The sequence below is a fragment of the Podarcis tiliguerta genome (genome assembly GCF_965153285.1).
Source record: "Podarcis tiliguerta genome assembly, chromosome: Z".
NCBI lineage: Eukaryota > Metazoa > Chordata > Lepidosauria > Squamata > Lacertidae > Podarcis > Podarcis tiliguerta.
Genome location: NC_139553.1, coordinates 14875306 through 14903135, shown reverse-complemented (window position 1 = coordinate 14903135; position 27830 = coordinate 14875306). Strand labels below are relative to the sequence as shown.

General features: G+C 44.9%; 1 protein-coding gene across 1 annotated transcript in view; it reads left to right on the top strand.

Moving 5' to 3' along the window:
• CFAP77 (cilia and flagella associated protein 77) overlaps positions 1 to 27830 on the top strand; it is a 93568-nt gene that overhangs the window by 45902 nt on the left and 19836 nt on the right. The window contains exons 2-3 of the mRNA XM_083424023.1: positions 9172 to 9271; positions 11023 to 11251. Coding sequence (XP_083280149.1) covers positions 9172 to 9271; positions 11023 to 11251 — 329 coding nt within the window. The remainder of the gene's footprint in view (positions 1 to 9171; positions 9272 to 11022; positions 11252 to 27830) is intronic.

Here is a 27830-nt window from a genome sequence, read left to right as displayed (position 1 = left end):
GTCTTACCAATCCCCTCTCCTATTCACACACATACACACAAACACACAGAAAGAACCTGTTCTTAAGTGCTTTTCTGTCTTGCTGGCCCTTTAAAACCGAATTCCTAAGAGTTCATTTGCATTTAGATCTCCTTTGGTTCCTTCTCATCTGAAGACAAATCCTCACAAAGGCTGCTTAATTAGACCAAATTAGATTTCCACCCAGTAGCTTGTCATTCATTAGAAAAACCCGCTGTTCTTTTTCACTCTTCTCTCCTCCCCCCCTCCGCCACCCCCCCCCCAGTAATTACAGCCTGGTCTAGTCATTCCCACCCAACCCCATCTCAAAATGTTCACTTCAGATTCAAGAGCTTGTGCTCAGTGTGATATAGACAAGAGGCAAGATTCAGCCAGCCCGCAATAAGCCTGCCAGTTTTGAGAGTCGGATACAGGGGGATGCAACAAGCGTTCTTTTAGCCATAATGGGCTATTCTGTTTTTGTAAGCCCTCAGCAATTAAGTCTGTGATCCTCTAGGCAGTCTCTCCAATGGCAGTGAGGCTACTCTTCAGCCAAGGCAGCCTTTTAGTAATTTCACTTCATTAAGGCAGCGGATCTTTTGGTAATTTGGCAGCCTCGGAGCTAAATTCCAACTATTTTCTTCTGACACAATCGAATATGGACGATGATTGTTCATCTGCCATCTGCTGCATCAGGCCATTAGCCCCATCTAGTCCCCACAGTGGCCAGTCAGATGCCCTAATGGGAGGCTGGCAAGTAGAACAGGAGCACAACAGCATTCTTCCTGCTTGCAATTCCCAACAGTGGAGGGAGAACATAGCCATTGCAGCTAGTAGTACATTACTAGTAACCATTGATAGCCTTTTCCTCCATGAATTTGGCTAATCCTCATTTAAAGCTATCCAAGTTGGTGGCCATCATTACATATTGTGGGAATGAGTTCCATAGTTTAACTACGCACTGTGTAAAGTACTGTCTTTTGCCTGTCCTGAATCTTCCAATGTTCTTGTTCACTGCATGCCTTTGGGTTCTAGAAGCTTATCTCTATTCAGCTTCTTCAGACTATGAATAAATGTTATACACTTCTATTATGTCCTGCCTTGTTTACCTTTTCTCTTTTCCCAAACTCAGATGTTGTAGATTTTCCTCAAAGGGGGACAGTTGCTCCAACCCCTTGATAATCATAGTTGCATTTTTCTCAGCATTTCGCAAACCTACACTATCCCTTTTGAGAAGAGGCAACCAGAACTGTTCGCAGTATTCCAAGTATACTTGGACTACATATTTGTACTGGTTGGCATCCGCCTGTCTCAGGAGACAATAAAAGAGTGTACATTTGGGTGTGAAGTCAAACCGTTAGAGAGTTGCAGTACATACTATGACTGTAGAGACTGATACAGGAGATATGCGTTTTGTTGCGGTTGGGGCAAATGAAGGTGTCTGGTTGTGCTGATGCAGGTATACCATGGCATTTCTTCTTTCTGCGCTCCTCCCAGTCATTCCTCCTTTGGTCACTGCTGTGGATAAATGACCTGACTGTCTGTCTCCAGGCACTGTGGTTGTCTACAAGGGATTCCCACACGGTGGGGTTAATGTTGCCAGCCTTCATGTCCTGTTTGCAGACATCTTTGTGAAAACAATGCATATAAAATTTCATTATCATATGGGGGGAATACTCACAAAAATGTGTATTCTAAGAGGGCATCACTAAAATGTCAGTGCATTTTCACCAGAGCTTTCTAAAATAATAATGATTAGCAGCCAAGGTGAAAACATGGCGAAGTGAACTCATGAGAAAATGAGGAAAACCAATATTGAGAGATCTGTCCCTCCCTAATACAAGGATATATTAGCAGCAGTAATAAAGAACTGCTTCTTTTAAACAACACACAACATGCGGTGGCGGCCACACACACACACACACACACACACTCCCTTTTTATGCCCGCATATTTGATAAAACGACCGTCCCCTTCCAAACCATGAAACCTTTCCTTCTTCATCATCTAACTAAACCCGATGTGCCGTGTTACAGTTCCCTCAGGGACGCTCTCCAACACATGCCTCTCCACACCCCCACACTTTGTAGCTCTCCGCCTTCTCCAAGTGTAATCAAACATCAAGCTAAGTAGCAAATAAATCTCTCCATCTCATAAGCTGCGCAGCGAGATCATGTAAATGCAAATGAACGGCTTGATTTCAAGCTGTTGTGGAGGAAAGGAGGCGGGGTGGGTGGGGGAAGACTTCGGGCCTTTGCTCCGCCTGGCATGGACCCGTAAATCAGAAATAATAATCGTAATGGGAGCATGATGAGGAGTTTGACTATGCAAGGGAGTGTAATGAAATAATAAAAACACACCCAAAGCAGAGCAGAAGGGAAGGAAACAAGCAGGGCTCTTGAACAGGTTAAGGAATGGTGTGACCTCATGGCTTGCAGAAGCTTCTGATGAGGGACAGACCCATTTAGGGGTGAAGAAAGACGTCATATTTAAAGAGATGTTGGAGCAGTTTCTTTACCCACACTGTGAGCATGGCTGCCTCCTGACTTCGTAACATGTATGGCAGATAGGCTTTCCATCACTCTGAGCGCTAGGGGCTGTATCCAATGCCAGTCCTACTCAGATTAGACCCACTGAAATCCATGGATTTCAAAATTAGCCAGGCCCATGAATTTCAGTGGGTCTGTTACCATCAGACACAGCAACCCTAAGTCAGTTGTCAGTCTCACGCACCCTAACCCCATACTTCAGGTAGGCTGCTTGCATTTTTAAGAATAAATAAATAAATGTTAACACTCCACATTCATCATGTGCATTTATCAGTTTGTAGTTTCATCATTTGCCTCTTCTTTTTTTTTTTTTTAAAAAAAAACATTTTAAAAATAGTGACAACAATGCTCTGGGGATTAGTGGAAAGTGAATTGGTGATGTAAGGGGCACTAGCCAGCTCACACCAACCACTAGCTTCTGGCCATTGCTGCAAACATGCAGAACATGTTTTCCTCACTACCACCACAAATCTCAACCCTGGTATTCTTCTCCCAGACAGTACATGCAGACAAATGCTCTGCCTTGTAAGTAAGAAAGAGATACGTATTCAGTCAGATGATGGTGCAGGCTCAGCAGCAGACACAGTGCTCAGAAGTTACACTTCAGCAGCCGGGCAAGAAGTGGATGGAAGCAATTAAGATGTCCCAACAAGTTTCGGCACCCACCTGCGACACTTTTAAATACAAGGTGGGGCACACACATCATTGGAAATGTTGGTGTTGGGATTGCGAACGTGAGCTCTGTCAGAGAGGGTGGGTCTGCTTCCCTCTGCGAAGGCGTTGTCTGGTTTTAGTTGACAAGGTGTTCAATTGCTGTCACCATCTCCTATTCAGACTCCCCCCATAGCTGTTCTGAGCCCTCCTGAGCCTTCATTGAGGCCTTCTCTGCAGAAAGAATGTCCTGAGCTTGGCTGGATCAGGCCAATGGCCCATCTAGTCCAGCATCCTATTCTCACAGTAGCAATGCAGATGCCTTCAAGAAACTTGCCAGCAAGATTTGAGTACAAGAGCACTCTCCCTTTCTGGGGCATCCAACAACTATTTTTTTTATTTCGAAATATATTTTATTGAATTTTAATAACAGGTTACAGAAAAAGGAAATGAAAGAAAAATAGTTTAGGAATATTAAGTTGATACGATTGCCAATAAGTGAATATAGCACACAGCTGTGTGATTTACTGAGTTTATAGTAAAACATCCCAGAAGGAAAAGAATGTGCAGTTTGTGATTACAAAAGGTTCCATGGTAGAAATCAAAACAATTACAACTATTGATTTCAAAAAAAGACGAAAAGTAACCTTAATGCATATTAAATCATTACTTTAAAAACAAACAAACACGTTTAACCAAGTTTAATTATGAGCAGCATAAAGGACTTCTTAAAATGTGTCCTGAATCTGCCAAAGTTCAGCTTCATTGGATGCCCACAAATTCTAATACAGTCATATCTCCACGAACATCCGCCCCCTCGATCGTCCATTTCGGCGGACGTCCGTGGCAAACCTGGAAGTACTGGAACAGGTTACTTCTGGGTTTGCTGCTTTGCGCAGAAATGCAAAACTGCTCCATGGGCACGCACAGAGCGACGTTTTGTTGAGCATCTCTTTCATTGAGCGTCCGGGGCTCCGGAATGGATCCCGGATACTTGACGAGGTACCACTGCACAGTGGTACCTCGGGTTACAAACACATCGGGTCCAAACACCTTGGGCTACAAACACTTCGGGTTACAGACTCTGCTAACCTGGAAGTAGTACATCGGGTTAAGAGCTTTACCTCAGGATGAGAACAGAAATCGCACACTGGCGGCACGGCAGCAGTGGGAGGCCCCATTAGCTAAAGTGGTACCTCAGGTTAAGAACGGTTTCAGGTTAAGAATGGACCTCCAGAACAAATTAAGTTTGTAACCAAAGGTACCACTGTTTTATGAGAGAGGAAGATAAACTTTTCTCTATCCACTTTCTCCATACCATGCACAACCTCTCACTCACCTTTCCTAAAAGTCCCAAACACTGCAACCTTTCATCATAGAGGGATCACCCCACCCGTTTTCTGAACATCCAACCCCACAAATACACAAGGTTGCTTTTCAAGGAAGCAGTAGTGGTTGCAGCAGCCTACAGGACACATTTGGATGGGTTATGGGTTTGGTTTGTTTTGTTTATTATGTATTTATGGGTTTGTTTTGTTTTGTTTATTATGTATTTTGTGTTTTTATTTTGTGCTTTTATGCTATGAACTGCCCTCAAATCTTCAGATGAAGGGTGGTTTTTACAAACAATAAATAAATATATATATAAATTTGAAATCCTGGACCCACTTGATTTCATTTGCTTTTCTTTAATTCGTTTGTTCATGTTTTTTATTTCCCTCCAAATATTAACCCCTAATTTTGTAGCAGCTACAAAATAGTGCTGCAGAGAGCTGTTAGTCTGGGGGCACTCACTGAAAATCTAGAAACAGCCTTTTTGAGGATTTCCTCACATGCACACATTTTGCCTACAACACAAATCTTTTGCGAAGTCATTTTCTCTTGTTCTGTTTTCTTTTGGTATGTTCCTTTCAAGAATATGTGCGTTTTTAAGGCACACCTCAGTATATGAACTTTTGCACCCATTACTAGGCTGGAGACCTGCATCAAACAATCAAGGAGAGGGAATGGACTGGACTGGTTGGCATCCTGCATACCCCAACATTGTATTGCACTTGTAGATGTAAACGGGCAACTGCAAAGAATTGTATATGCATGCATTAGGATAGGTAGCTGACCCTTGGAGTTTTGCAGGTCCGAGAGCAAGAGAGGTCCTGGGTTCAGTCATCTGTATCTCCAGGTTGGGCTTGGAAAGTCTCTCAGCCCCAAACCCCGAATAGCTGCTGCTAGACAATGCTGAGCCACTTGGACCATTAGTCTGAGTTGGTATAAGGCAGTTTCCTGTGCTCCTGTGTCTTACTGGAAGGTCTGTAGCTAAGAGCACAGGAGGTTCCATGTTCAATTCCTGGCATCTCCAGGTAGCGAGAATAACCCCTGGTCTGAGCAAAACAATCTATAGCAGCACCCTGTGTTCCTATAATAAACAGTGGAAATCTGGCATTAAATTTTAGGTTCCCTAAAGGTTCTGTCCCCTTCTACATTTGAGGCAGGGTGTCTCCAAATGTGGCCATATAAATAGTGTTTAGGAGGCTCGATTGCCATCATCGAAGCCATAAAGGGAGCAAAGCTTTCAGAAGGTGCCCAGAGAAAATTATTAGGCCCGCCTGGAAGATAGCAAGAAATGGGTTTTAATTACAGCGGAGAGAGTGGAAATAAGGCAGCGAAATTACATCTTAATTAGGTTTAATGAAGTTGTCTGTTGGTGGGGACAGCTGTCAGGAGAAGAAAGCGGGGGAATCTGCATTCTAGCCAAAGCTGGTGAAAAGATGAAGATGAGGCCAGGCTGCTATAGGGGATGAGGTGGTGGATGTGGATGGAAAGAAGGCTGCCACCTTGTGTCACATTGCAGTACTTCCCTCTGCCATTCTGCACATCTCACTGATGCTAAAGATTAACCCACTAGCTTTTTTGCTAACCGGAAACTGGAATATCACTACATTGTGCATCTCTTAAAATTCTGCAGTGTTCCTGGGTCACTGTGGATGCTCTCATAATTGATCTGCAATTTGGTTCCCGAACTGCCCTGTATAAAACAAAGTTCCAAGTTTTCCCATTAACAATAACGGGGAATCTAAATGCAGCTGTAATTTTCTTCTGCTTTTGGCCAAAGTGGATGAAATGTACAGGCACATCATGCTCACTGGGTGTGATCTTGAGGCACTCACTGCCTCTCAGTCTAATTTACCTCACAGGGGGTTAAAAGGGGAGTGGGAGAACCACATATACTACCTTGAGCTCCTGGGAGGAAAGGTATGATATAAATGCAGTAAGTAAACAAAATGTGGAATAATAATAACAACATACAAAAATGCATATTAAAAGAAATTGCTTGCAATATATATATATATTTGTCAAAATGGCAAAGTTTTGTTGATTTGAATAAATGCTGCCAAATTTTCATAAGTACTTTTTTTTTTAAAGCAAATTGCTGCAGAAAGGCGGAGGACTGAATTTATGACTGGAAAAATGAGACACTAAAACTGACAGATCCTTCCATCCCTATTCACGAAACATGGGCATTGCCCTTCCAGGCCTCCTGTCAAACCACGCCACCAAAAGCCTCTGGTCTTGTCCGGCTCTCCCCAGCCCTGCCCTCCCCTTTAAGACAATATGATGTCATCATGAGGGCTAATCTCTGGCTGGCTTCACCATGGAGATCCTGGTCAAGGCACAAAGACGTGATCAGAGGTCAGTTAATCCCACAGACACCACAAAGCCAGGGTACACAGAAGGGAATAAAAGGAGTTAATTTTAAAACTAAATAAAAAGAGGCCAGCTATTGTGTGCCCATTCCCCCCCCCCATGCCCTCTTTTGAGCCTTCCTCTGGCCACCCCCATATTGTCCTTCTTCCCCCGCTTCAACTTGTCCATCAGTTGGTATTTTAGTGACTTTTTCTGCCTGCGAAGGGTGGGCCCTTTGTAGGGACTCACACAAATGTTTTCATGGTTCCAGAGCAATTTGGAGGTTTGTAGCTACAAGGGGAATCTTTGAGTCGGGTCTAGCTGCTTTGGATCAAGACCAGCCCGGATTTTGTGAGGAGAGGCTGTGTAATGAAGTGGCTAGAGTGTTTGACTAAGACGTAGAAGAGGTCCTGCACTCGGCTGTGAAGCTCACTTGGGTGACTTTGGGCCAACCGCTGCCCAGATCATGGGGGGCGGAGGGAGAACCTTGTATACTACCTTGAGTTCCTTGGAGGAAAAAGGGTGGGACATAAATGCAATAAACAAATTTTGTAGATCTTGTGTGGGTTAGACAGTTTCTCTGGGAATATTTCTTTTAAGGTTTTTCTCTTTTGTCCTAGGGGGAAATGCAGCCACAATACAGATTTTCATCTAAATATTCTCTGCCATATTTTTCTGTGTGGACACCACCATTTCCCATACATATGAACCCATGCACACAAATCTCTCAGGACAACACTAGGTTGATGGAGAGGGAGAGAGTGCAAAAAAGAAAGAGAGAGCTGTTGTGAAATTGTTGCTTCTAATGGTGACCACCAACCCAAAGAAACCCTTGGAGATTTTTTTTCTGCCTCTGTAAAAAAATCAACAAAATATTTTCCAGCTCTGCTAGATCAGGCCAATGGCCCATCTAGTCCATCATAGTGGCCAACTCTTTTAAAGTCATTCAAGTTGGCAGACATCACTGCCTATTGCACGAGCAAATTCCAGATTTATATCTTGTGCTTTGTGGAAAAGTCCTTTTTGTCCTGAATCTTCCAACATTCAGCTTTATTCAGATGTCAACTGAGTTCTAGCGTTAATGAGAGGGGGAGAGAAAAAAAATTCTATATCCACTTTCTTCATGCCATGAAATAATATTTGAAAACAGATGCTGGGAAGGGTTGTAGCTCAGTGGTAGAGCACCTGCTTTACATGCGGAAGGTCCCAAGTCCCAGGTTGAGTCCCTAAAGGTATCTCCAAGCAGGGCTGGGAGACCTGTCTAAAGTCGTAGAGATTCACTGCCAGTCAGGGATAGAGATTGCAGAGGTGGATTGGAATAAAATGTGTGCTAAAAACCCACTAAAATCAGTATCAACCTGGATATGAGAAAATACATTTAAATTACTACACTGATGGCATTTGACACCATTACATAGTATTAATAAAACTATCCCACCATAGTGCTGGAGAGACTGCAATAGTATAGGTACAACATTTCACATGTGATGGGTGTGTTGAACATATAAAGCCCTCTGGCAGAGGGTGTTTACATAAATGAGGTTTATTATGGGTCAACATGTGGAATGTACTCCAAATCTGGAATTGTTAACTATTTTCAAACAAGGGCAATCTGACCTTTGTTATAATGAACTCATCACTTTTCTTTTAGTAGTGGCACGCCTACTAGTGGCACAGAATTCGAAAGGATGGGAAAATCTGTGTATCTCTCATTGGAAACAGACTGTATGGTCTATTGCTGTATCAGAGGAATTAACAAAGAGATTAAATGCATTGAATGCTACAAATGAAATATGGCATACTTTTATAAAATACTTTACTGATAATCCTGAAGAATGGCAACTGCCAAAATCACACATTGGACTTTGCCAAACTTTCTAGATTATCTGTCCTGGGGTGGGGTTGGGCAAGTTGGTCTCAGTGTAAGCCAGCTTCCTCTGTTCCTATTGGAAAGGGGCCATAGTTTAGCAGTTAAGCATCTGCCCAGCATGCAGAAGGTCGCTTGTTCAATCTCCAGCAGCATCTCCAAGAAAAGCTGAGAAAGATAGGTATTGCCTGCAATCCTCAAGAGCCACCGCCAGTCAATCTAGACAATACTGAACTAGACAGTTCTCAGTATAAAGCAGTTTCCTATGCTGAATCAGAGCCTTGGCACTAATCAGGCATTTCTACATGTGAATTTACTTTGTGTGATTTATTCTGCTCACAGAAAATGAGGGTTTCATGACTGCAAATAAATAAATTATTTAGCTGGTAGAATATTTAAGATGACTGTTTTTACTTCTCTTTGCAGCCGGAGCTTGGGAAACCCCGCAGAAGTTGCTACACTCTCCCCGGCTATGCTTTCAACTATGGGTTATATTTGCATGGGCTGGATGGAGGCGTTGCTGAAGGTAGGGCCATAAGGATGCATTTTCCTCTTAATTTCCGCTGATATATTTTCACCTTTCCACACTTTTTGGAGGAAGAAAGTGTGCTGTCTTTTGCATTTTTGTGATTTCTTGAATCCCTCTTTTCATGTGGCATTATCCTGGGCCCCCAAAACATCATTTAAAAATTGTGCATTCATGGATGATATTGAACTTAGAGTGGTGTCTGGGAACGGGGAGGTGCTATACCATCCCATTTTCAATGCTCTACTAAAGTTCAAGGGAGGATGCACTGCTTCATTCCCAGTCAGTGTACTTTCTGCTGAAATCCTGTAACTTTTTGTACCATAAATGTTTAGGCAGCGGGCGGGGGGCATAGGTAGTACAGTGGTACCTCAGGTTAAGTACTTAATTCGTTCTGGAGGTCCGTACTTAACCTGAAACTGTTCTTAACCTGAAGCACCACTTTAGCTAATGAGGCCTCCTGCTGCTGCCGTGCTGCCGGAGCACGATTTCTGTTCTCATCCTGAAGCAAAGTTCTTAACCTGAAGCACTATTTCTAGGTTAGCAGAGTCTGTAATCTGAAGCATATGTAACTGAAGCGTATGTAACCCGAGGTACCACTGTAATGTGGTAATGTGGGGAAGTGTTGTAGTACAACTAATGATGTGAAATGATGTCCAGTATGAATCCAGCAGGGGTACGCTATTATTGCATTAATGGTATACTGCAGCAAACACCCATGTAAAAGACCCTAGTTTTGAGAGGCCATTCACTGTGCATGATATTCCCCATTCTTAGGGCTAGAGTAGAAGGGATGTTATTTATGTATACAGACACTGCATGGATTATTTCTGTCTCACCCACCCCCACCCCCACCCCCGCCAATATATATATCTCACACAACACAAATGATGTGACAGTGGGAAACCAGGTCCACCCCTGGTGGGCGGAAGCCTTCCTGGCGGGCGGAAGCCTCAGGAAGGTTGTCTCTAGCTTAGACTTCTCACTGACAACTAGCTTTCTATGTGCTGGAAGTTCTCTCTCTCTCTCTCTCTCTCTCTCTCTCTCAAACACCCCCCCCCCATAAAATTTATATACCACTTCATTGTAAAAACAAAAGGGAAAACTTCAAAGTGGCTTATCAATAGATTAAAACAATGAGATTATCAGTTTAGATTATCAAGTTTAAAACAGCTATTTGAAACATTTTTTTAAAAAAACAATGCTAAAAACCAGATTAAAACAAGTCAGCATTCTATATATCTGTATTGGCTTGCCCGTACAAAAATGTTTTTAGCAGATGCTGAAAAAAGTTCACTCAAGGCACTTGCCTGATGTCAACAGGTAGGGTGTTCAAAAATTCCAAAATATATAAACACAAATACAAACACACAGTCCTCAACCTGAAAGCTATACAGTTCATGAACTGCTTTAACCACAACCACCACCCTGTCTGCCTGGCCAGTCTCTGCACAGAAACAGCTTCCACAAATACTTTTCACTACATAACACAAATACAGTCATACCTTGGTTTTCGAACAGCTTAGTTCACGAACAACTTGGAACTTGAACACCGCAAACCCGGAAGTAAAACTTTGCCTCGGAAGCTGAACGTCTGGCATGGCTTCCGCGGCTTCCGATTGGCTGCAGGGTGCTCCTGCAGCCAATCAGAAGCTGCGCCTTGGGTTTCAAACATTTCAGAAGTTGAACGGACTTCCGGAACGCATTGTGTTCAAAAACCAAGGTCTGACTGTACTGTTGTCTCCCCATAGCCATTGGCCACTGGAATTCTATGAAGCCCAAGAGCATTCCGGAGAAGGAGAGGCCCCGCGACCAGAAGGCCTGCAACAGCCGAGCCGTCAAGGCCGGCTTTGTCACAGCACACGAGAGCAACCTGTACCGCAAGCAAAAGGACATCCGCCTCAGCGAGGATGATGAGAGGCGCTTCAAGAAGACGCCTCCGAAAGTACCTGTGGACATGACATATGGGCGGCCAGCACGGTGAGCAGAAGAAAGTGGGGCACCTCCTTGAGGGATTCCACAGAGGGGTAGTGGTGGAGAAACTGATTTTATTCCCCCTGTTATTTACCTCTCTCTTTTTGTATGCTCCAATCTCATATAATAGAGGCTTGGGGGATTGGGCAAACCCAGTAGAGTGGTACCTCAGGTTAAGACCTTAATTTGTTCCAGAGGTCTGTTCTTAACCTGAAGCACCACTTTAGCTAATGGGGCCTCCTGCTGCCGCTGCACCGCCGGAGCACGATTTCTGTTCTCATCCTGAAGCAAAGTTCTTAACCCGAGGTTATATTTCTGGGTTAGCGGAGTCTGTAACCTGAAGCGTATGTAACCTGAAGCGTATGTAACCCGAGGTACCACTGTAGTGTCTTCCAGTACCAGCAAGGCTGCACTCATCAGGATGGGGCAGAGTGAGCCAGAAGTGGTGAAGTCAGGGGAACTCCAGGTTGGGATCTGTTGAGCTCCCACAGGGCTGCTGCAGCACTCCAGAACTCCACTGACATCCCCGCTGACAGAGATTGGTATGAATTCATGGCAAATGGAGTGGAGATATAGTCTGGTAATTCTTCTTGGGGCTGATGGGAGTTGTAGTTCAGCAGCGTCTGGGTGGCTAAAGGTTCCCTGCTCCTGGTACAGACAACACAGAGGGAGATGGATCAATGGCCTGACAGATTTCCTGTGTTTATCAGAAGCATCTATAACTCAGTGGAAGAGCTTTGCATGCAGAATGTCCCAGGTTCAATCTCTTACCAGCTACAGGAGGGGAGTGTACTCGGGCTCAGATCCTGATTATGGGTTTCCCACTGAGGCATTTTGTTTGGCCACTGGATACTGGACTAGAAGGGCCATTGGCCTGATCCAGCAGCCAGGCTCTTCTTATATTCTGCATACCTTGTAAAATGCCAGATGGGCGGGTTACAAATACAGGTAATTAAAAACATATTATTATTATTATTATTATTATTATTATTATTATTATTCCTTGCATGGTGCCGGGTCAGCTGTGATGTTACAGATCTCACGTTTTAAAGGGGGGGAGCAAACTGCTAATAAAGTTGGTTTTTCTATTTAAAAAAGGGAGTAGGTGGGAGGGAGGGGGAGGAAATGGCTGCAAAAGGAAGATGTGATGAACGACAGCAAGTATTTTACCCGATAGCAAATGGGCTGCGCCTATGCAAATTGAATGGATTTTAAAATGGTCTTTAATGACAATTTTCGTTGCAGGCATTAACATTAATTGCAGCCAAATGAAAATGCAGCATTAGGTTGCTGTTAGCAGCAAATGCCCTGGCTATAAAGCTTTATCTTGATCAGAAGCAGCCGTCATGGGGATGACAAGGCCGACCGGTAAATTGCAGGCAGAATAGCTCTTACACCGCACAATGATCCCCCGAAGCAGGCTGGAATCAGCATCAATTTCCCTTTATTTCTTCATAAACGGAGGTTAAATGGCTGCCCGAGAGACCAGCGGGCACGGTTTGAAAGTTTGTCGTCCCCCCCCCGCCCGCCCTTTTAAAGAATAAATATGGCAAAATCCCAAGTAAGGCCAAAGTGCGGGATCTGACAGAGAAGAGGGGGAGCTATTAATTTAAAGTTATTACGCCCTATCCCGGATCGCCTTTAATAGCTACCTTTTATGCAGGCCAGCTGTATTTATCCCCTCGCTTTAAAAGCATGTTATAGACCAAATCAAATTACTGGCTCATTAGACCCACTTTAGGTTAAAAAGGAAAGAAAACTGGGGTGGGTGGTATTTAACCCATTCCTCTTCTGAGTGGCAGGTTTAAGAGTTACCACCAATGGAGAGAAGTGCCTGCTGGGCCAGATGCCGGTCACATCCTCACCATACATTTAAAGCACATTTAAAGCATAAGGACATAAGGACACCCCTGCTGGATCAGGACAATGTTTAGTTCAGCACCCTGTCCTCACAGCAGCTGGCCAGAGACCTGTGGGAAACTCACAAGCAGGATACTAGCACAAAAGCACTCTCCCCTCCTCTGGTTTTCAGTAGCTGGCATTCAGAAGCATATGCCTTCCTTACAGAGAATCTTGGGAACCATAGTTTACCCGGAAAGAGCTACAGTTCCTGGCACCCTTAATTAAACAAATGTTTTGCACACAATTCTTATTTACTTTATTTGCAGTGGAGGGAAGGGCTGTCTCCCAGAGGCAGAGAATCTGCTTTTCATGCAGAAAGTCTCAGGTTCAATCCCAGTCGGGGTGGGAATTTCCCTTGCCTGAAACCCTGGAGAGCTGCTGCCAGTCAGTGTAGATAATACTGAGCTTGATGGATTGATAGTTTGACTCAAGGTAGTGTGGCAGTAGAGTATGTGCCGTGCATGCAGAAGCTTCAAGATTCAATAGCTGGCATCTCCAGGTAGACCTGGGAAGTGGAACATCCCACCTGAAACCCTGGAGAGCCACTACCAGTCAGGGCAGACTATGGCTAGCCCTGCAGATTTTGCTGGACTGCAACTCTCACATCCATGACCACAGTGTAAGGCATCACAATGAATACCCCTGAACTAGAGGGATCAGTGATTGGACTCAGTATAAAGCCTCTACCTGTGTTTCCAAGAAGGGTCGTAGCTCAGTGGTACCTCGGGTTACCACTTTCCATTTAGAAGGTCTCAGGTTCAATATCTAGGTAGGGCTGGAAAAGACCCTCATCTGAATCCCTGAAGAGCCACTGCCAGTCAGTGCTGACAGTACTGAGCTAGATGTGTCAGTGGACCAACTCTGCATAAGGCAACTTATGTTCCTGGAAAGGGCCAGTAGCTCAGTAGCATAGCATCTGCTTTGCTTTCAGAAGCTCCCAAATTCAATCCCCAGCATCTTCAGGCTGGGCTAGTAATATCTCCTTTCTGAAACCCTGGAGAGCTGCTACCTGTCAGGGTTGGCAGCACTGAGCTAGATAAGCCAATGATCTGACTCAATTTAAGGACTCTTTCTTTGTTCCTATATTCAAAGCAGTTCGGAGCCATAAAATAGTGAACAACATCAGTTTAAAATGTTTAATTGTGTATCTAGCCTTCCGCGGGCACCTTAATTGTGATAAACATCCCACTGAGACCCAGGATGGTTTAGTGTTTAGAACCAAGACCTGGGAAACCAGGGTTCAAATTCCCATTCAGCCATGAAGCTCAGTGGGTGACCTCGGGCCAGTCACTCACTCTCAGCCTAACCTACTTCACAAAGCTGTGGATATAAAAACGGAAGGAAGAAAACCATGTATAGTATAGCTCTTTGCAGAACAGGTGGAATATAAATGCAAAATGAGGAAAGACTGCAGTATTTGAACATTTTAGTTTAGAGGAAAAGTGAATAAGATGCGACATGGTAGAGTTGATAAAATGATGCATGACATGGAAAACTGTATAGAGAAAATATGGGGGGCGGGAATCTTACATTGAATTTCAGTTTATAGGCATTTCTGATAAGGGTGACCCCTCCTACTGGAAAAAGGCAGAGTCTTAAACTTGCAACTTCCTCTCTAGAGAGGTGGAGTCATAGTGTCTCTCCAAACTGAGTAGCAGCAGAGCAGAATAACCGTCAAGCAGGCGCCCATACATCAAACAAATCACTGGAGTTCAGTACAAGAAAGGAAGGACACATGCACACAAGCAAGCAGTTTGGCAAAAATACAAAAGGCAGCACCCCAGGGCTCCTCTCCATACCAATCTGCAAACCAACAGCAACTGCCTCTAGTGTTGACAAATGCTGCAATGCGTTGAACCATGATGCGGGCCTTTAACCCTAGCTGAATGTCTCTGAGCTCCAGCACGTTGAAGCTGAGTTGGGTCTCCTGAACCACCAGACACCCTGAACCACATGGGACCCTAGATGTGCCCCACATCTGAACAGGCTTGCATCAGATGTCATGGTCACCACTTGGGGCACCTCCAGACTGACCCCTCCGAAAGACATTGCAGAGGATTCAAGGGGAGGTGTTTGTTTCCCTCTAGCAATCACACCACCTGACGAGCCTTTCTTAATAAAGGCTGGAAAGCCTTGGCAGAGAGCAACCAAGGTTGGTTCTTAACCTCAGCCACTTCCTCTTCTAAGAGGGGCCTCTCCCTCTTGACCTACCTACCGCCTGAATGGGAGGAACAGACGTTTTAGCCCATTTTTGTGGCAAAGGAGGCCTAACCAGAAAGGAGTCTTGGGACCTCAGGGCTCAGGTGCAAGCAGGAGGAGGAGAAGGGTTATCAAGCCCCGTCTTGTGAATAGAAGCACTTTTCCCTATGCCTGCATGTGGACTGCTTGTGTTTGTGTTTACTCTTATGGTGATGAAGTGTATTGAGCAGGTCTGGGTGTAAACCCTACCACCACCACCAAGGAAATCAACCCCATCACCCATGAAAGCAATTTTGGGATTTTTTTTGAATTAAGGAAAGCCTCAGAATCAGAGTGGGGGCTCCCCATACTTACCCCCGCCTAGAGAACCTAGAGAATCACCAAAGGCTGCTTGTCTGGAATCTCCAAATGCATAAATCTCCTCCTCTGAGCTGTTGGGAACTTATTTTGCCTGACCAAAGGCGGCAGCCCTAGTGAGGTGGGAAATGCAAGTTCCTGGCCCTGCTGACTTCTCCTATGCCTGCCCGTCAGTTGGGACAGAATCCATCTGCCCCCTACATTTTCCCCTTCCCCGGACAACAGGGGTGGGGGGGGGAGAGAAAGAGAATGAAGGAGAAGTAGAAATGAAGAAACAGGGAGGCAGGGCAGCCAACAGGAAACACAATGAAAACACCCATTCAGAATGATGATCTAGCAAACAAGAGGAAGGAGAGGACTAGACAAAGGAAAAAATCACAAAAATAAACATGCAATTCCCCCCCCCCTTCACATATTTACATGGGGAAACGCAACCATCCCTTGCAGCAGGCAGGGTCAGTCTGGAGAGATAGGGTGACTTCTCCCCTCCAGAGAGGAAGTTGCAAGTTGAAGACGCTGTCTGTCTCCAGTAGGGGAAGTCATCCCTATCTGAAATGGTATCCCCCTCCATCAGCTAAATGTTTCCCCCCCTATCTCATAGCACTAGAATTCAGGGACCTCTAATGAAGCTGAATATTGGGAGATTCAGGATGGGTAAAAGAAAGTCCTTCATCACACAGCTCATAGTTAAACTATGGAACTCACTCCAGCAGGAGCCAATGATGACCATTTGAATGGCTTTAAAAGAGCTTTCTCTTTGGGCAGATTCATAGAGGAGAAGGCTATCAATGTCTATTAAGCAGAGCAGTTATGCTCTGCCTCCACAGTCAGAGGCAGCAATGCTTCTGAATACCACTTGCTTGACACATCAGGAGAGAGGGCTCTCTTTTGCTTGGATTCTGCTTTTGGATTCCCACCAGGATTTCTGGTTGGCCATGGGACTAGGTGGGCCTTTGGCCTGGTCCATGAGGGCTTTTCATAGGTTCTTAAGAAAAATGGTAAGGCGGCTTTAACTGGCTGTTTACCTTGGAAGGTCATGCACCAGTTTAGGACAAGAGGCATTGCATCATGATTAGAGGAGCTGTTCAACGTGTGTGTGTGTGTGTGTGTGTGTGTGTGTGTGTTTTCTCCACCTCCCTCTCCTTCCCCAGGAAACTTGTTTTGCACCGGCCACGTGGCCACCTTTTGTTGCAAAGAGCCATAAAAAGGACATTTTTCATTCCTCTTTTTCCTTCCCCTTCTCTTCATCCCAGACATAGATTTATTCCCTTCCTAAGGTCTGTGGTGTGCTAAGCTGGGAGGGGCTTTTCAGGAAGGCGCTGATGGGACAATAATAGATAATATGGCCGCTCCCAGGAGCGTTGTCCAGGACTGTAGCCTATTCATCAGCAGCCGGCACTCCTGCCAAGGTCAGCGCTAACGAGGATGTGGTGGGGTCCCCGGCCGCCCCCATGGGGCATCCTCCAATCAGATCGCTCGGATCCGCACTCCATCCTCTGATTTTTACAAGGGCTGCCTTCTGTGAACCAGGTTATGCCGCAGGGAGGTTGCCCTCAGAGCGCAGAGCGCCTCAGTAACAGATAACTCTGCTACATCCACGCTCTCATGCAAGAGACCCCTGCTCTCATCCTCTGAGCCTTGCTTTCAAGCGAAAGTAGGCCTGTGTGTGTGTGTGTGTGTGTGTGAAAGAGAGAGAGAGAGAGCATGCATTAACACACATACAGCGTGACTTTAATGTTTAGTAAATTGGTTAGATTAATGTATCAAACACCATTTTGATTAAAAAGGGCCCAATGATTAATCAGATTTTTTAAAGACTATTGAGTTTGCTCACCTGTCTGTCTGTTTATTGCATTTATATCTGTTTGTTTATTGCATTTATGTCCCACCTTTCCCCCCACCCCCGCACAAGAGCTCAAAGTGGCATGCATGGTTCTCCCCCCTCCTCATTTCATCCTCAGAGCAACAACCCTATGAGGTAGATTAGGTTGAGAGAGGCAACGACTGGCCCAGAGCTACCGAGTGAGCTTCATGGATGAGAGGGAATTTGAACCCTGGTCTCTCAGGTCTTAGTCCAGCACTCTGACCACTGCATCACACTGTATCCAGTGTTCATCCTGCTCAAAGTAGAACTACTGGAATTGATGGTTATGTCTAATTCAGGCTCATTCATTTCAGTGGGTCTACTCCAAGTATAACTTAGTTAGCTACAACCCTACCCAATAGACTGGAGAGTTGTGCCCCTCCTATAAAAGCTAAGGGCCACATGTTTCCCAGCCTTGCTATAGTTGCATCTAATAGGCCAGAGTGGATTGTGTGTTTCTCCCAGACTCCTGTATAAGCTTCCTGGCTCTTCCTTATCTGGAGGACAACAGGTTCCCCAACCCTAAATTACATAGTCCTGTGCTGACAGACAGCTGGAAAACTGGATAGCTTCTGCTTATGCACTTCCAGCAAAGGAAAAGCCACCGCCTCCAAACAGTGGGAGATTTAATGCAGCCAAACATAACTGTGCATAACCACCAGTAAGTAAGCACAAAACTGTAAATTGCTAGAGAAAGCATGGCCAGGTCATGCTCACTCACCTTGGGGGAGCAAGGAAGTATTGTCCGCCCCCGCCTTTCCTCTTTCTCCCTCTTCCTCCCTCTGTTTGAACCATGTAAGCTGAGCAGACATCTGAGGCTGGGACCGCACGTTTGTGACTAACTTCTGTATTTTGCAACCCAAGAATGCCTTACTTCTGTTGTTTTTGCTGTAGCATTGAGGTGCATGCATGAGATCAGTGATTACTGTAAGTAAAGCATTTAAACTTACTAAAGTTTGTGGTCTATTCACTTAGAGAAGAGTTGAGGCAGGGGAGAATTGTAAGTGCTTAGTAATGGAATGTTTATAAGTTTGACAACCTATATTTCTCATGCTTTCCAAGTGCTGCATAAATCTGTATTTTAAACTCTGCTGAGGGCTATTTTCGTTAAAGAGTGAGCCAAGCCCTGCATCCTTTTTTGAATTCAGGTAATCAGCCATTTTTTTCTTTTGGTAGTTCTTCACACAAGTGGGACTTCAGGATTAACTGGTATTCCCTAGATATTTCCTAAACAAATCATAGACAAATCATAGAATCATAGAATCAGAAGGAACCACAAGTGTCTTCTAGTCCAATCACCTACAATGCAAGAATCCCAACATGTGGTCTCCCATCCACTTTGAAACAATACTGGATCCTGCTTAGCTTTGCAAATATAGCCACATACATATAGCCACCCTATATTTAAAGCACTGTGATACCACGTTAAAACAGTCACAGCTTCCCCCAAATAATTCTGGGGGTTCCAGTTGGTTAAAGGTGCTGAGTGTTGCTGGGAGACCCCTATATTCCCCTCACAGACCTACAATTGCCAGATTGGTTTAATAGTCAATCCCTCTTCACAGGGAACTGGAAATTGTAGCTCTGGGGGAATAAATTAGATTATTTAATTTCTATACAGCTTAATATATATAAAAATATCCCTAAGTGGATAAAAGAAACAAAGATCATTGAGACAAAACAAAATGACCATCTCAGTTTCTCTCTCTTTTGTGGTTGGCCTTCTTAACTGCATCTTGTTCTGAAATTGTTCTATGGGTCTTTGGACTGCTATAAAGATTTAGTGGTGTATAGAAAACTGAAGCAACAACAGATAAACAAAATATTGCAATAATACACAATTTCATATAAAAATGTTACATTAATATATAAATCAATATCAGTTCATTTTCTAGCGACCCTCAGCACTCTTAAAAGACTACAGCTCCCAAGATGCTTTGGGGAAGCCATGGCTGTTTACAAAGTGGTATCATACTTCTTTAAACATATTATGTTAATGTGGCCTATATGTTCTTTACTCAGATTTCTTGAAAACACCAGCAATTTAGGAACACAGGAAATGGCCTTTTAAAGAGTCAGACCTGCTGGTCCACCTAACTTAGTATTGTTCCTTTCTGGGCAAACTTCAAGGCAGGGGGCGGGGATGGCATGTGCCAGTGATGAACAGGGTCAGAGACAAAAGTGGTCTGGGGCAATGAATGTAAAGTTTATCTTTTACAGTAGGATAGTTTTTCCACATGCACACTTCTCTATCCTCCATGCAGACAAACACTGATCATTTATCAGAGTTTAATGACAAATCCCAGCCTGGCAAAAACACCTAAGGTGGATGTGGAAAAGGGTCAGAGAGGAATGAGGTTTAGGAAGTGTCCCAAGAGACAGATAGTGAGATCTGCAGAGCCACATTTGTCCCCTGGGCTTGAGGTTTCCCACCCCTGGTTTACACTGCCTGTCAGAAGCTCTCAATCATTTCAGAACAGGGAACTTCCCTAGCGTAACCTGGATATGAACAAGATTGAACTTGGGACCTCCTGCATCCCAGGTAGATGCTGCACCACTAAGCTATGGCCCTTCCCCTCAAAATAAAGTAAGATTCTAGTCCTCATGATTCTGAATAAACAACCAATTGACACAGGAAGCTGCCTTGTCCTGAGTCAGCTCAGTACAAGTTCCTGGTCCATCTAACTCAGTACTGTCTACACTGACTGGCAGCATCTCTCCAGGGTTCCAGACAGGGCTCTTCCCAGCCTGACCTGGAGATGTGACTGGGGCTTGAACCTGGGACCTTCCGCTCTGCCCACTGAGCTGCTGCCCTTCCTTCCCCAGACTTCTTTGTACTCTGCTTCAGACACATCTCAGCAAGAGCAAAGCAAATTTGACACACTCATAACTACACACACACACTCCTCTAAGCATGGCAATGAACATCTGATAAATCTTTTTAAGCGTTCTGTTTACAAGAGAATTTATTCTTCTGACGGCATCAGCTCATACGAGCCCTCTGAGTCAAATAACAGATCTTCCGACTCTTAGAAAAACGCATTTTCCTTATTGGCTGCCCACAGAGAAGTAATTTATATCACTGTTTTCCCCCCCTCCTTGCAATTTACTGGGGGCGGGGGCATGAAGGCTTATGGAAATCTGAGGTCATCTGCAGTTTTTGTGGTGGACGGGGGGGGGGGGGGCCACAGTCACTTTTCCCACCCAAGATAAGGCATTTTAATTTAATTTAGTGTGCTTTAAAATGCATGCAGGCTAACCATTGGTTTGATTGGGTAGTTTTGCTGGCATTCAGGATCCAGATTCCCAAATGTTTTCCACCTACACATTTGGGATTTGTCAGTGGGGAAGGGTCTTCTTTCTTTTTCTGAGGAAGGGAAAATGAGGACAAATGGGGATCATTTTCAAAATGATCCTCCATGCCTCTCAGTGCCTTTATTTCTGGGGTCTGTTTAGAGGCCTATCTGTAAAGCTGTGGGGGGGCTGCATGATACGGCTTCAAAGGACAGCTCCTTTATAGTCCTGCCTTCCTTGTCCGCCTTTCCCCTACTGCCACCTATGACAAAGGCTCTCTCCTGCTACTAATTGAATCTGCCCCTTCTTCGGAAGAGGGGATACTAACAAGCTAACAAACTGCAAATGGGCGTTTACAGCTTGACTTGGAAGCTGAGGCCCTCAGGCCACTTGCATCCACATTCCCTCCCCTGCCATTACTTTTTTATGCTCGCCAGGCCATAAACAATTAAAAAAGATAACCAAATGCCCAGCGGTCCTCTTTCCTAATTAAGGTGTGAGCACCAAGGCTATGGAAGGGAGCTAAGTGCTTCAGTTACCTCCCTCTCCTCTTTCTCTGCTTCCCCCTCCTACTTTCTGCAGGCCTTGTTAGACCAGACAGGTCCCTTACCCAAATGGGAACAATTAAAGCCAGCAAGAGAGGGAGGGAGAAAGAAGGAAGGTTCAAGGAACAGCAGGCACTATCTGCTGCCTAGGAAAGACATGAATCTGTGGATGCATCATTCTCTTTGCTGCTGGGACAAGGAGAGCAGGAGAAATAAGCACTGGGGACTTGGTCAGCTGCCGTTCATTGGTTATCATTTGGGATAGAGGTAGAATGGGGAAAAGGAGCCCCTAGCATTGCACAGCATGGTAACACCGATCAGGGAATGGTGGAACAGCTGACTAGGACCTGGGAGACCACGGTTCAAATCTCCAAACAGACATACAGTGGTACCTCAGGTTAAGAACTTAATTCGTTCTGGAGGTCTGTTCTTAACCTAAAACTGTTCTTAACCTGAGGTACCACTTTAGCTAATGGGGCCTCCCGCTGCTGCTGTGCCGCCGTCGTGCAATTTCTGTTCTCATCCTGAAGCAAAGTTCTTAACCCAGGGTACTATTTCTGGGATAACGGAGTCTGTAACCTGAAGCGTTTGTAACCCAAGGTACCACTGTAAAGCTCATTTAGGTGACCTTGGACCAGTCATTGCCTTTCAGCCTAACCTACCTCACAGGGGGATTGTAATGGGGATTGAATGAGATGGGGGAGTTGTGCACCACCTTGAGATCCTTGGAGAGAAAGGTGGGATATAAATGCAGTAAATGAAATGAGAAAAGGTTGCAACATTTGGGGCTTCTCAATTTAGAGAAATCCAAGTAAGAGGCAACAATACAGAAGTTTATGAAACTGTGTGCAGGATAGAGAAAGCGGACAAAGGGAAGTTTTCCGCCCACTTTCCTAACACTAGAATTCATGAACATCCAACAAAGCTGAAAGCTGGAAGATTCAGGATGGACAATATAAAGGACTTTTTCATGCAGCATGTAGTTAAACTGTGGAACGGGGTGGAAGTAATAATAATAATAATAATAATAATGTACTACAGGAGGTATTGATGTATACTAATGTGGATGGCTTTGAATGAGGATAGGACAAATCCATGGAGAACACGGCCATCAATGGCTACTAGCCATGGGGGAGCAGGTGACGCTGTGGTTTAAACCATTGAGCCTCTGTCCCAGTTCCTGCCAACCTAGCAGTTCAAAAGCATACCAGTGCAGGCAGATAAATAGGTAAAACTGCGGCGGGAAGATAAACAGCGTTTCTGTGCACTCCGGCTTCCGTCATGGTGTCCCGTCGCGCCAGAAGCAGCTTAGTCATGCTGACCACATGACTCTGAAAGCTGTCTGCAGACAAACACTGGCTCCCTTGGCCTGAAGCAAGATGAGCGCCACATCCCATAGTCAAGTTTGACTGGATTTAACCGTCCAGCGGTCCATTACCTTTTTTTTACTAGCCATGATGGCTATGCTCTGCCTCCAGAGTTGGAGGCAGCATGCTTCTGAACACAAGTTGCTGGAAACCACAGGAGGGCGGTTCTATTTGCTGGAGTCTTGCTTTTGCAGGTTTCTCACAGGCTCCTGGTTGGCCTCTTTAACAATAGGATGCTGGGTGAGGTGGGCCATTGGACTGATCCAGCAGGCTCTTCTTGGTTTCTTAGCCATTGGGCATGTTCTTCTTTGGGGCATGAGGCTGCAGCTAAGTAAAAGAACAGGTTCCTAGGTTCAATCCCTAACACATTCAGGCTGGGCTAGGAGAGGGTCCTTTCTTTGAGAAGGGGATGATGGGCGAGATGGGCCACTGACCTAATCCAGCAGGGCTTTCCATATGTTCGTAATGCCCAGAGAAGGTATCAGAGGGTTATGTTGCATGGGGAGAAGGAAGCAGAATAGAATTTTCTAAGTTTTTCAGAGGGAAAAGTTTTCAGAGGAAACTGACACACCACCCTAGAGTACAGTGTTGTCACTTTGTCCCTGGCTGCCTGCTCACAGGTCGGCGTTGTGCATAGATTTTAATTTTAACAAAACAGCTGTCTCCAGCAAAAGGATCATCAACATCTAAAAAGGTTTTTTTTTAAAATAATAAAAAAAAGAAATTCTCTGTCTTCTCCTGAACAGACTTCGGAGCTGTCATTGATTTTCCAGGAAGTGGGGGGGAAACCCGCCTCTGGCTATTCAACCAAATTAGTAGTCACTGATGACCAATTATTTTGCCCCGCTGTGAACGGGAAGCCGTTACTAAAAATCCAGTTTGTCAGACCCAAGGCTTTTCCCCTGAAACACCTTTCAACCGGTGTGTACTTAAAGTCCCTCAGAAGGTTCTGATGCTTTGGGGAAGTTTAATCCTCCATATAAAAAATAAAATAAAAAGTTTTAATGAGCTGCAGGGATGTGACGGGCCATCATGAGAACAGGCTGTTCTGCTCTCGGTAGAGAACTGTTTCGCCAAATGGGCGAATCACGCCTGTCAGGATTTATACATACCTACAGCCGAAAAATGTCAGCCTTATATTTGCAAATTATAATTATCGTTCCTTGCGTTGACTGTCCTCCCCACCAAATACCTTAGGGTTTTTATTTTTTCAAAAAGAGAAGTCCTGATTTCCTAGTCTCTGTCACAAACATGCCATAGGCTTGTATCCAACAGGGAAGAGTTTGTAGCTCGTTTAAGGCCTACACAGTTTTGATTTTAAAATAGTGTTAATAATTCATTATCCTTTAAAGAAAAAAGAGAAAAAAAAGATCCAGCCCGCAGAGCCTTAATTAGGCACTCCCAGCCTCCCCATTTGGCACATAAGGCAGTTTTGGCCAAGTCATGCCCACTGCCACCTTCACACCACACATTTAAGGCACTATGATACCATTTGAAATAGTAGTGGCTTCCCCCAAAGAATTCTGGGAGCTGTGGTTTGTGGATGGGGCTGAGAGGGGGAACTCCCTCTTCCCATTCTGGAGTGGCTTAACAATCAATCCTCCTTCCCAGGGAATTCTGGGAACTGTAGTTCTGTGAGGGGAATAGTGGCCTCCTAACAACCCTCAGCACCCTTAATGAACTACACTTCCCAGGATCCTTTGGGAGAAGCCATGGTAGTTTAAAGTGCTATCACAGTGCTTTAAATGCATGGTGTGAATGTGGTCCAGGGGTTATATATGATGTCAGGTGTGTGACAGTGAAAGATGGGCCTTGATCAAAAGAGGAAAATCAGCTGCTCACCTAATCCTGCAAAGATCTATGGACAAAAAAAAAGAGAAAGAGTTAAAACTTTTTCACAGCGAAGGATCATATTCTAATTCGAAGGCAGGTGTGCTTTCCAAGAGAAGCAGCCTAGCGCCCATCTTACAATCAAGCTGAACAGGAGCTTGCTTCTCTTTCAAATGAAATATTTCCTGGGTCTTGGAAATCAATTTAGCATCAGAGTACATAAAAAATCTAAGGGACACGGGTGGCGCTGTGGGTTAAACCACAGAGCCTAGGACTTGCCGATCAGAAGGTCAGCGGTTCGAATCCCTGCGACGGGGTGAGCTCCTGTTGCTCGGTCCCTGCTCCTGCCAACCTTGCAGTTCGAAAGCACATCAAAGTGCAAGTAGATAAATAGGTACCACTCTGGTGGGAAGGTAAACGGCGTTTCCGTGTGCTGCTCTGGTTCGCCAGAAACGGCTTAGTCATGCTGGCCACATGACCCGGAAGCTGTACGCCAGCTCCCTCGGCCAATAAAGCAAGATGAGGGCCGCAACCCCAGAGTCGGTCACGACTGGACCTAATGGTCAGAGGTCCCTTTACCTTTACATAAAAAATCTAGAAAAGTGTGGCAGCTTGGGAGGGAGAGATGTTCCTTTGAAAGTAATGTTTTTGAATAGACGGTGGAATTGGTTTGCAGATATTTAAGGAGAGGCAACATTAGAAGGAATTCTGCCAATAATCTCCTAAATGTTTTTTTGTGTGTGTGTGTGTGTGTGCGCGCACACACGCATACACACCGTACTTTTTGTGTATAAAAATCATATTTAAAAGTGGGGGTTGTCTTATACATGGATAGTGCACAGGGTCACAGGGTTGCCATTTGATTGGTTGCTGCCGCATTTGTCAGCAGCTGTTGTGCGTGTTATTGGTTGCTGCGTTAATGGGTGGTGTTGATTGGCTGACGCTGTGGTAGTTGGCTGGGTGGCAGCTTATGCTGGCGACGGGACAGACGGGAGGCGGATTTTGCGAGACACGGGCAAGCGATTTTCAGCAATCCCCCCCCCCCCAAAAAAAAGCTCAACAACTCTGGGCAATCCTCAAAAAAGCTCAACAACCAGAGCCAACAACTCTGTGCCATCTCCCTGCATTTTCTTAAATTTGAGTCCCCAAAAATAGGGATAGTCTTATACACAGGGGCGTCTTATAGACGGAAAAGTATGGTATTCTGCAACTTTCCTGCATTGCATCTGGGAATGAGATATGCAGGTGAAGAGGAGAGATATGCAAATAGGCTGGCTTGGTTCTCAGTGCCTCCCACCGAGTTCTGTAGCAGGAAGAGAAACCTGACTGAGCATAATGCCCATGCTCTGTCTCCAGAGCTGGAGGTAATAATCCTTATGAATGCCAGTTTCTGGATACCACAGGAGTGGGGAATGCTCTAGTGCTCATATCCTGCTTGCTGACTTCCCAAAGGCACCTGGTTGGCCACTATGAGAACAGGATCTTGGACTAGATGGGCCATTGGCACGATCCAACAAATCTCTTCTTCCATTCTTAGTGCTGGTCCCTGACACTGTGGCAGGAGTAGGTGATAATAAGGGCAGGTATAACTCCTCTCTCCAGTAGGGTGCCAAGATGCATCGTTTGCATTCTCTCATATAACTGCATGGTAAGCATTAAAGAACATAAGAAGATCCTGGCTGCTGAATCAGGCTGAAGGGGGCCCCTTTAGTCCAGCATCCTGTTCTCACAGTGGTGAACCAAATACCTCAATGTGAAACCCACAATCAGGACATGAGTACAACAGCTGCTTGGGGCAGGCATCAGCTGGCCTACTGCTCCTCGTACCCGATTGTCCCTTCTCCTGACCCAATCCCTGCTATACCTGAAGCAGAAAATCCAAATAGCATCTCCCATCATGCTTAAATTATAATCAGCATTACACTGCCCTCTGAGATGGGCCGTGTCAGCCTATCAAATGGTACAGCTGGCCCCAAATCAGGGATGTGGTGATGCCCATAAGACATAGTCCCTGTGATCTATGACATACCATCATCTTCAGCCCAGCTCCACACATCCAGAAAGGATGGTCTCTTTATATATGAATGGCCACACTGGGTGTACAGCATTAGATCATACACATAACACATACCACTGCCCGCCCACCCCCCAACTGCCCCACTTTAAACGGGACATCCCAGAATTACAGAAGCCATACTGGCTCACCTAAGCCACCACTTCCCAAAGTCTTTTGGGCAGGGAACGCTCAGAACCAAATGTAGGGCTGCCAGACATCAGGATTCGTCCCTTGAAAATGGCGTCTGGGCAGAATTTTCAAAAGGCGGCAAAAATGTCCTAGGAAATCTGGGTGTATGGCATCCCATATCAGAAGTGCTGATTTTTGTGTGTGTGTTCTTTTCTTTAAAAATAAGAACTTCCTTTTTTGAGATTTTGCCTAAACCAAAAGGCCGCTTTTCAATGACGTGCTTTGAAATAATTTCACATCTACCTAGAAAGAAGAGGGATATTCTCCTCAGAATGGGAAGTGAGAGGGGTTTTTTTGCTAGGTATATATCTATGGTGCTCAAAGGAGACACACACTCTCTTTCTCTCTCCTCTCTACAGTTGTCTGTGTAGGACTCTCTGGTTTAGGTCTATAGTTCTGAAGCCCTGAGCGTTCCCCACCCAAAAGAATTTGGAAAGTAGCGGCTTAGGTGAGCCAGAAGGCGGAGGTGGCTGTGTGGTGGGAGCATTGGGTGGCAGAGAGCAAAAAAGGACAGGTCAAGGATTGAAAGGAGGTGGCAGTTAGGAGGAGTGAGAGGGCAAGATGGGGGAAGCAGTAATTGTTAACAGGTTTGTTAAAAGAGAGAGAGCGCAACATCCCCACGCACAGGAGAAGGAGGCTCGTGGGGAAGACCTGGTTGTGCAGGTATGTGTGTGTGCATATGGTGCATTTCCTCCCTTTTCTATTCTAGTTCCCAGAACTGTCTTCTGACTGCATAGCACAAAAAAATGTGTCAATGGAGGGGGAAATGCCTCCCAACGCTTCCCCTTTTTGCCCCTTCCATTTAAAAATGCATGCTCAATTAAATAGTGGTACTTGCAGGGAAGAAATTTTCCACGAGGTGGAAAATACATTTTAGGTTTCTTATTTGCTTTGGTGGTGTTGTTCTTTTCTTTTCTTTTCTTTTCTTTTCTTTTCTTTTCTTTTTTTGTAAGAGAGTCACCGAGTGCTTTTGTATTTAATG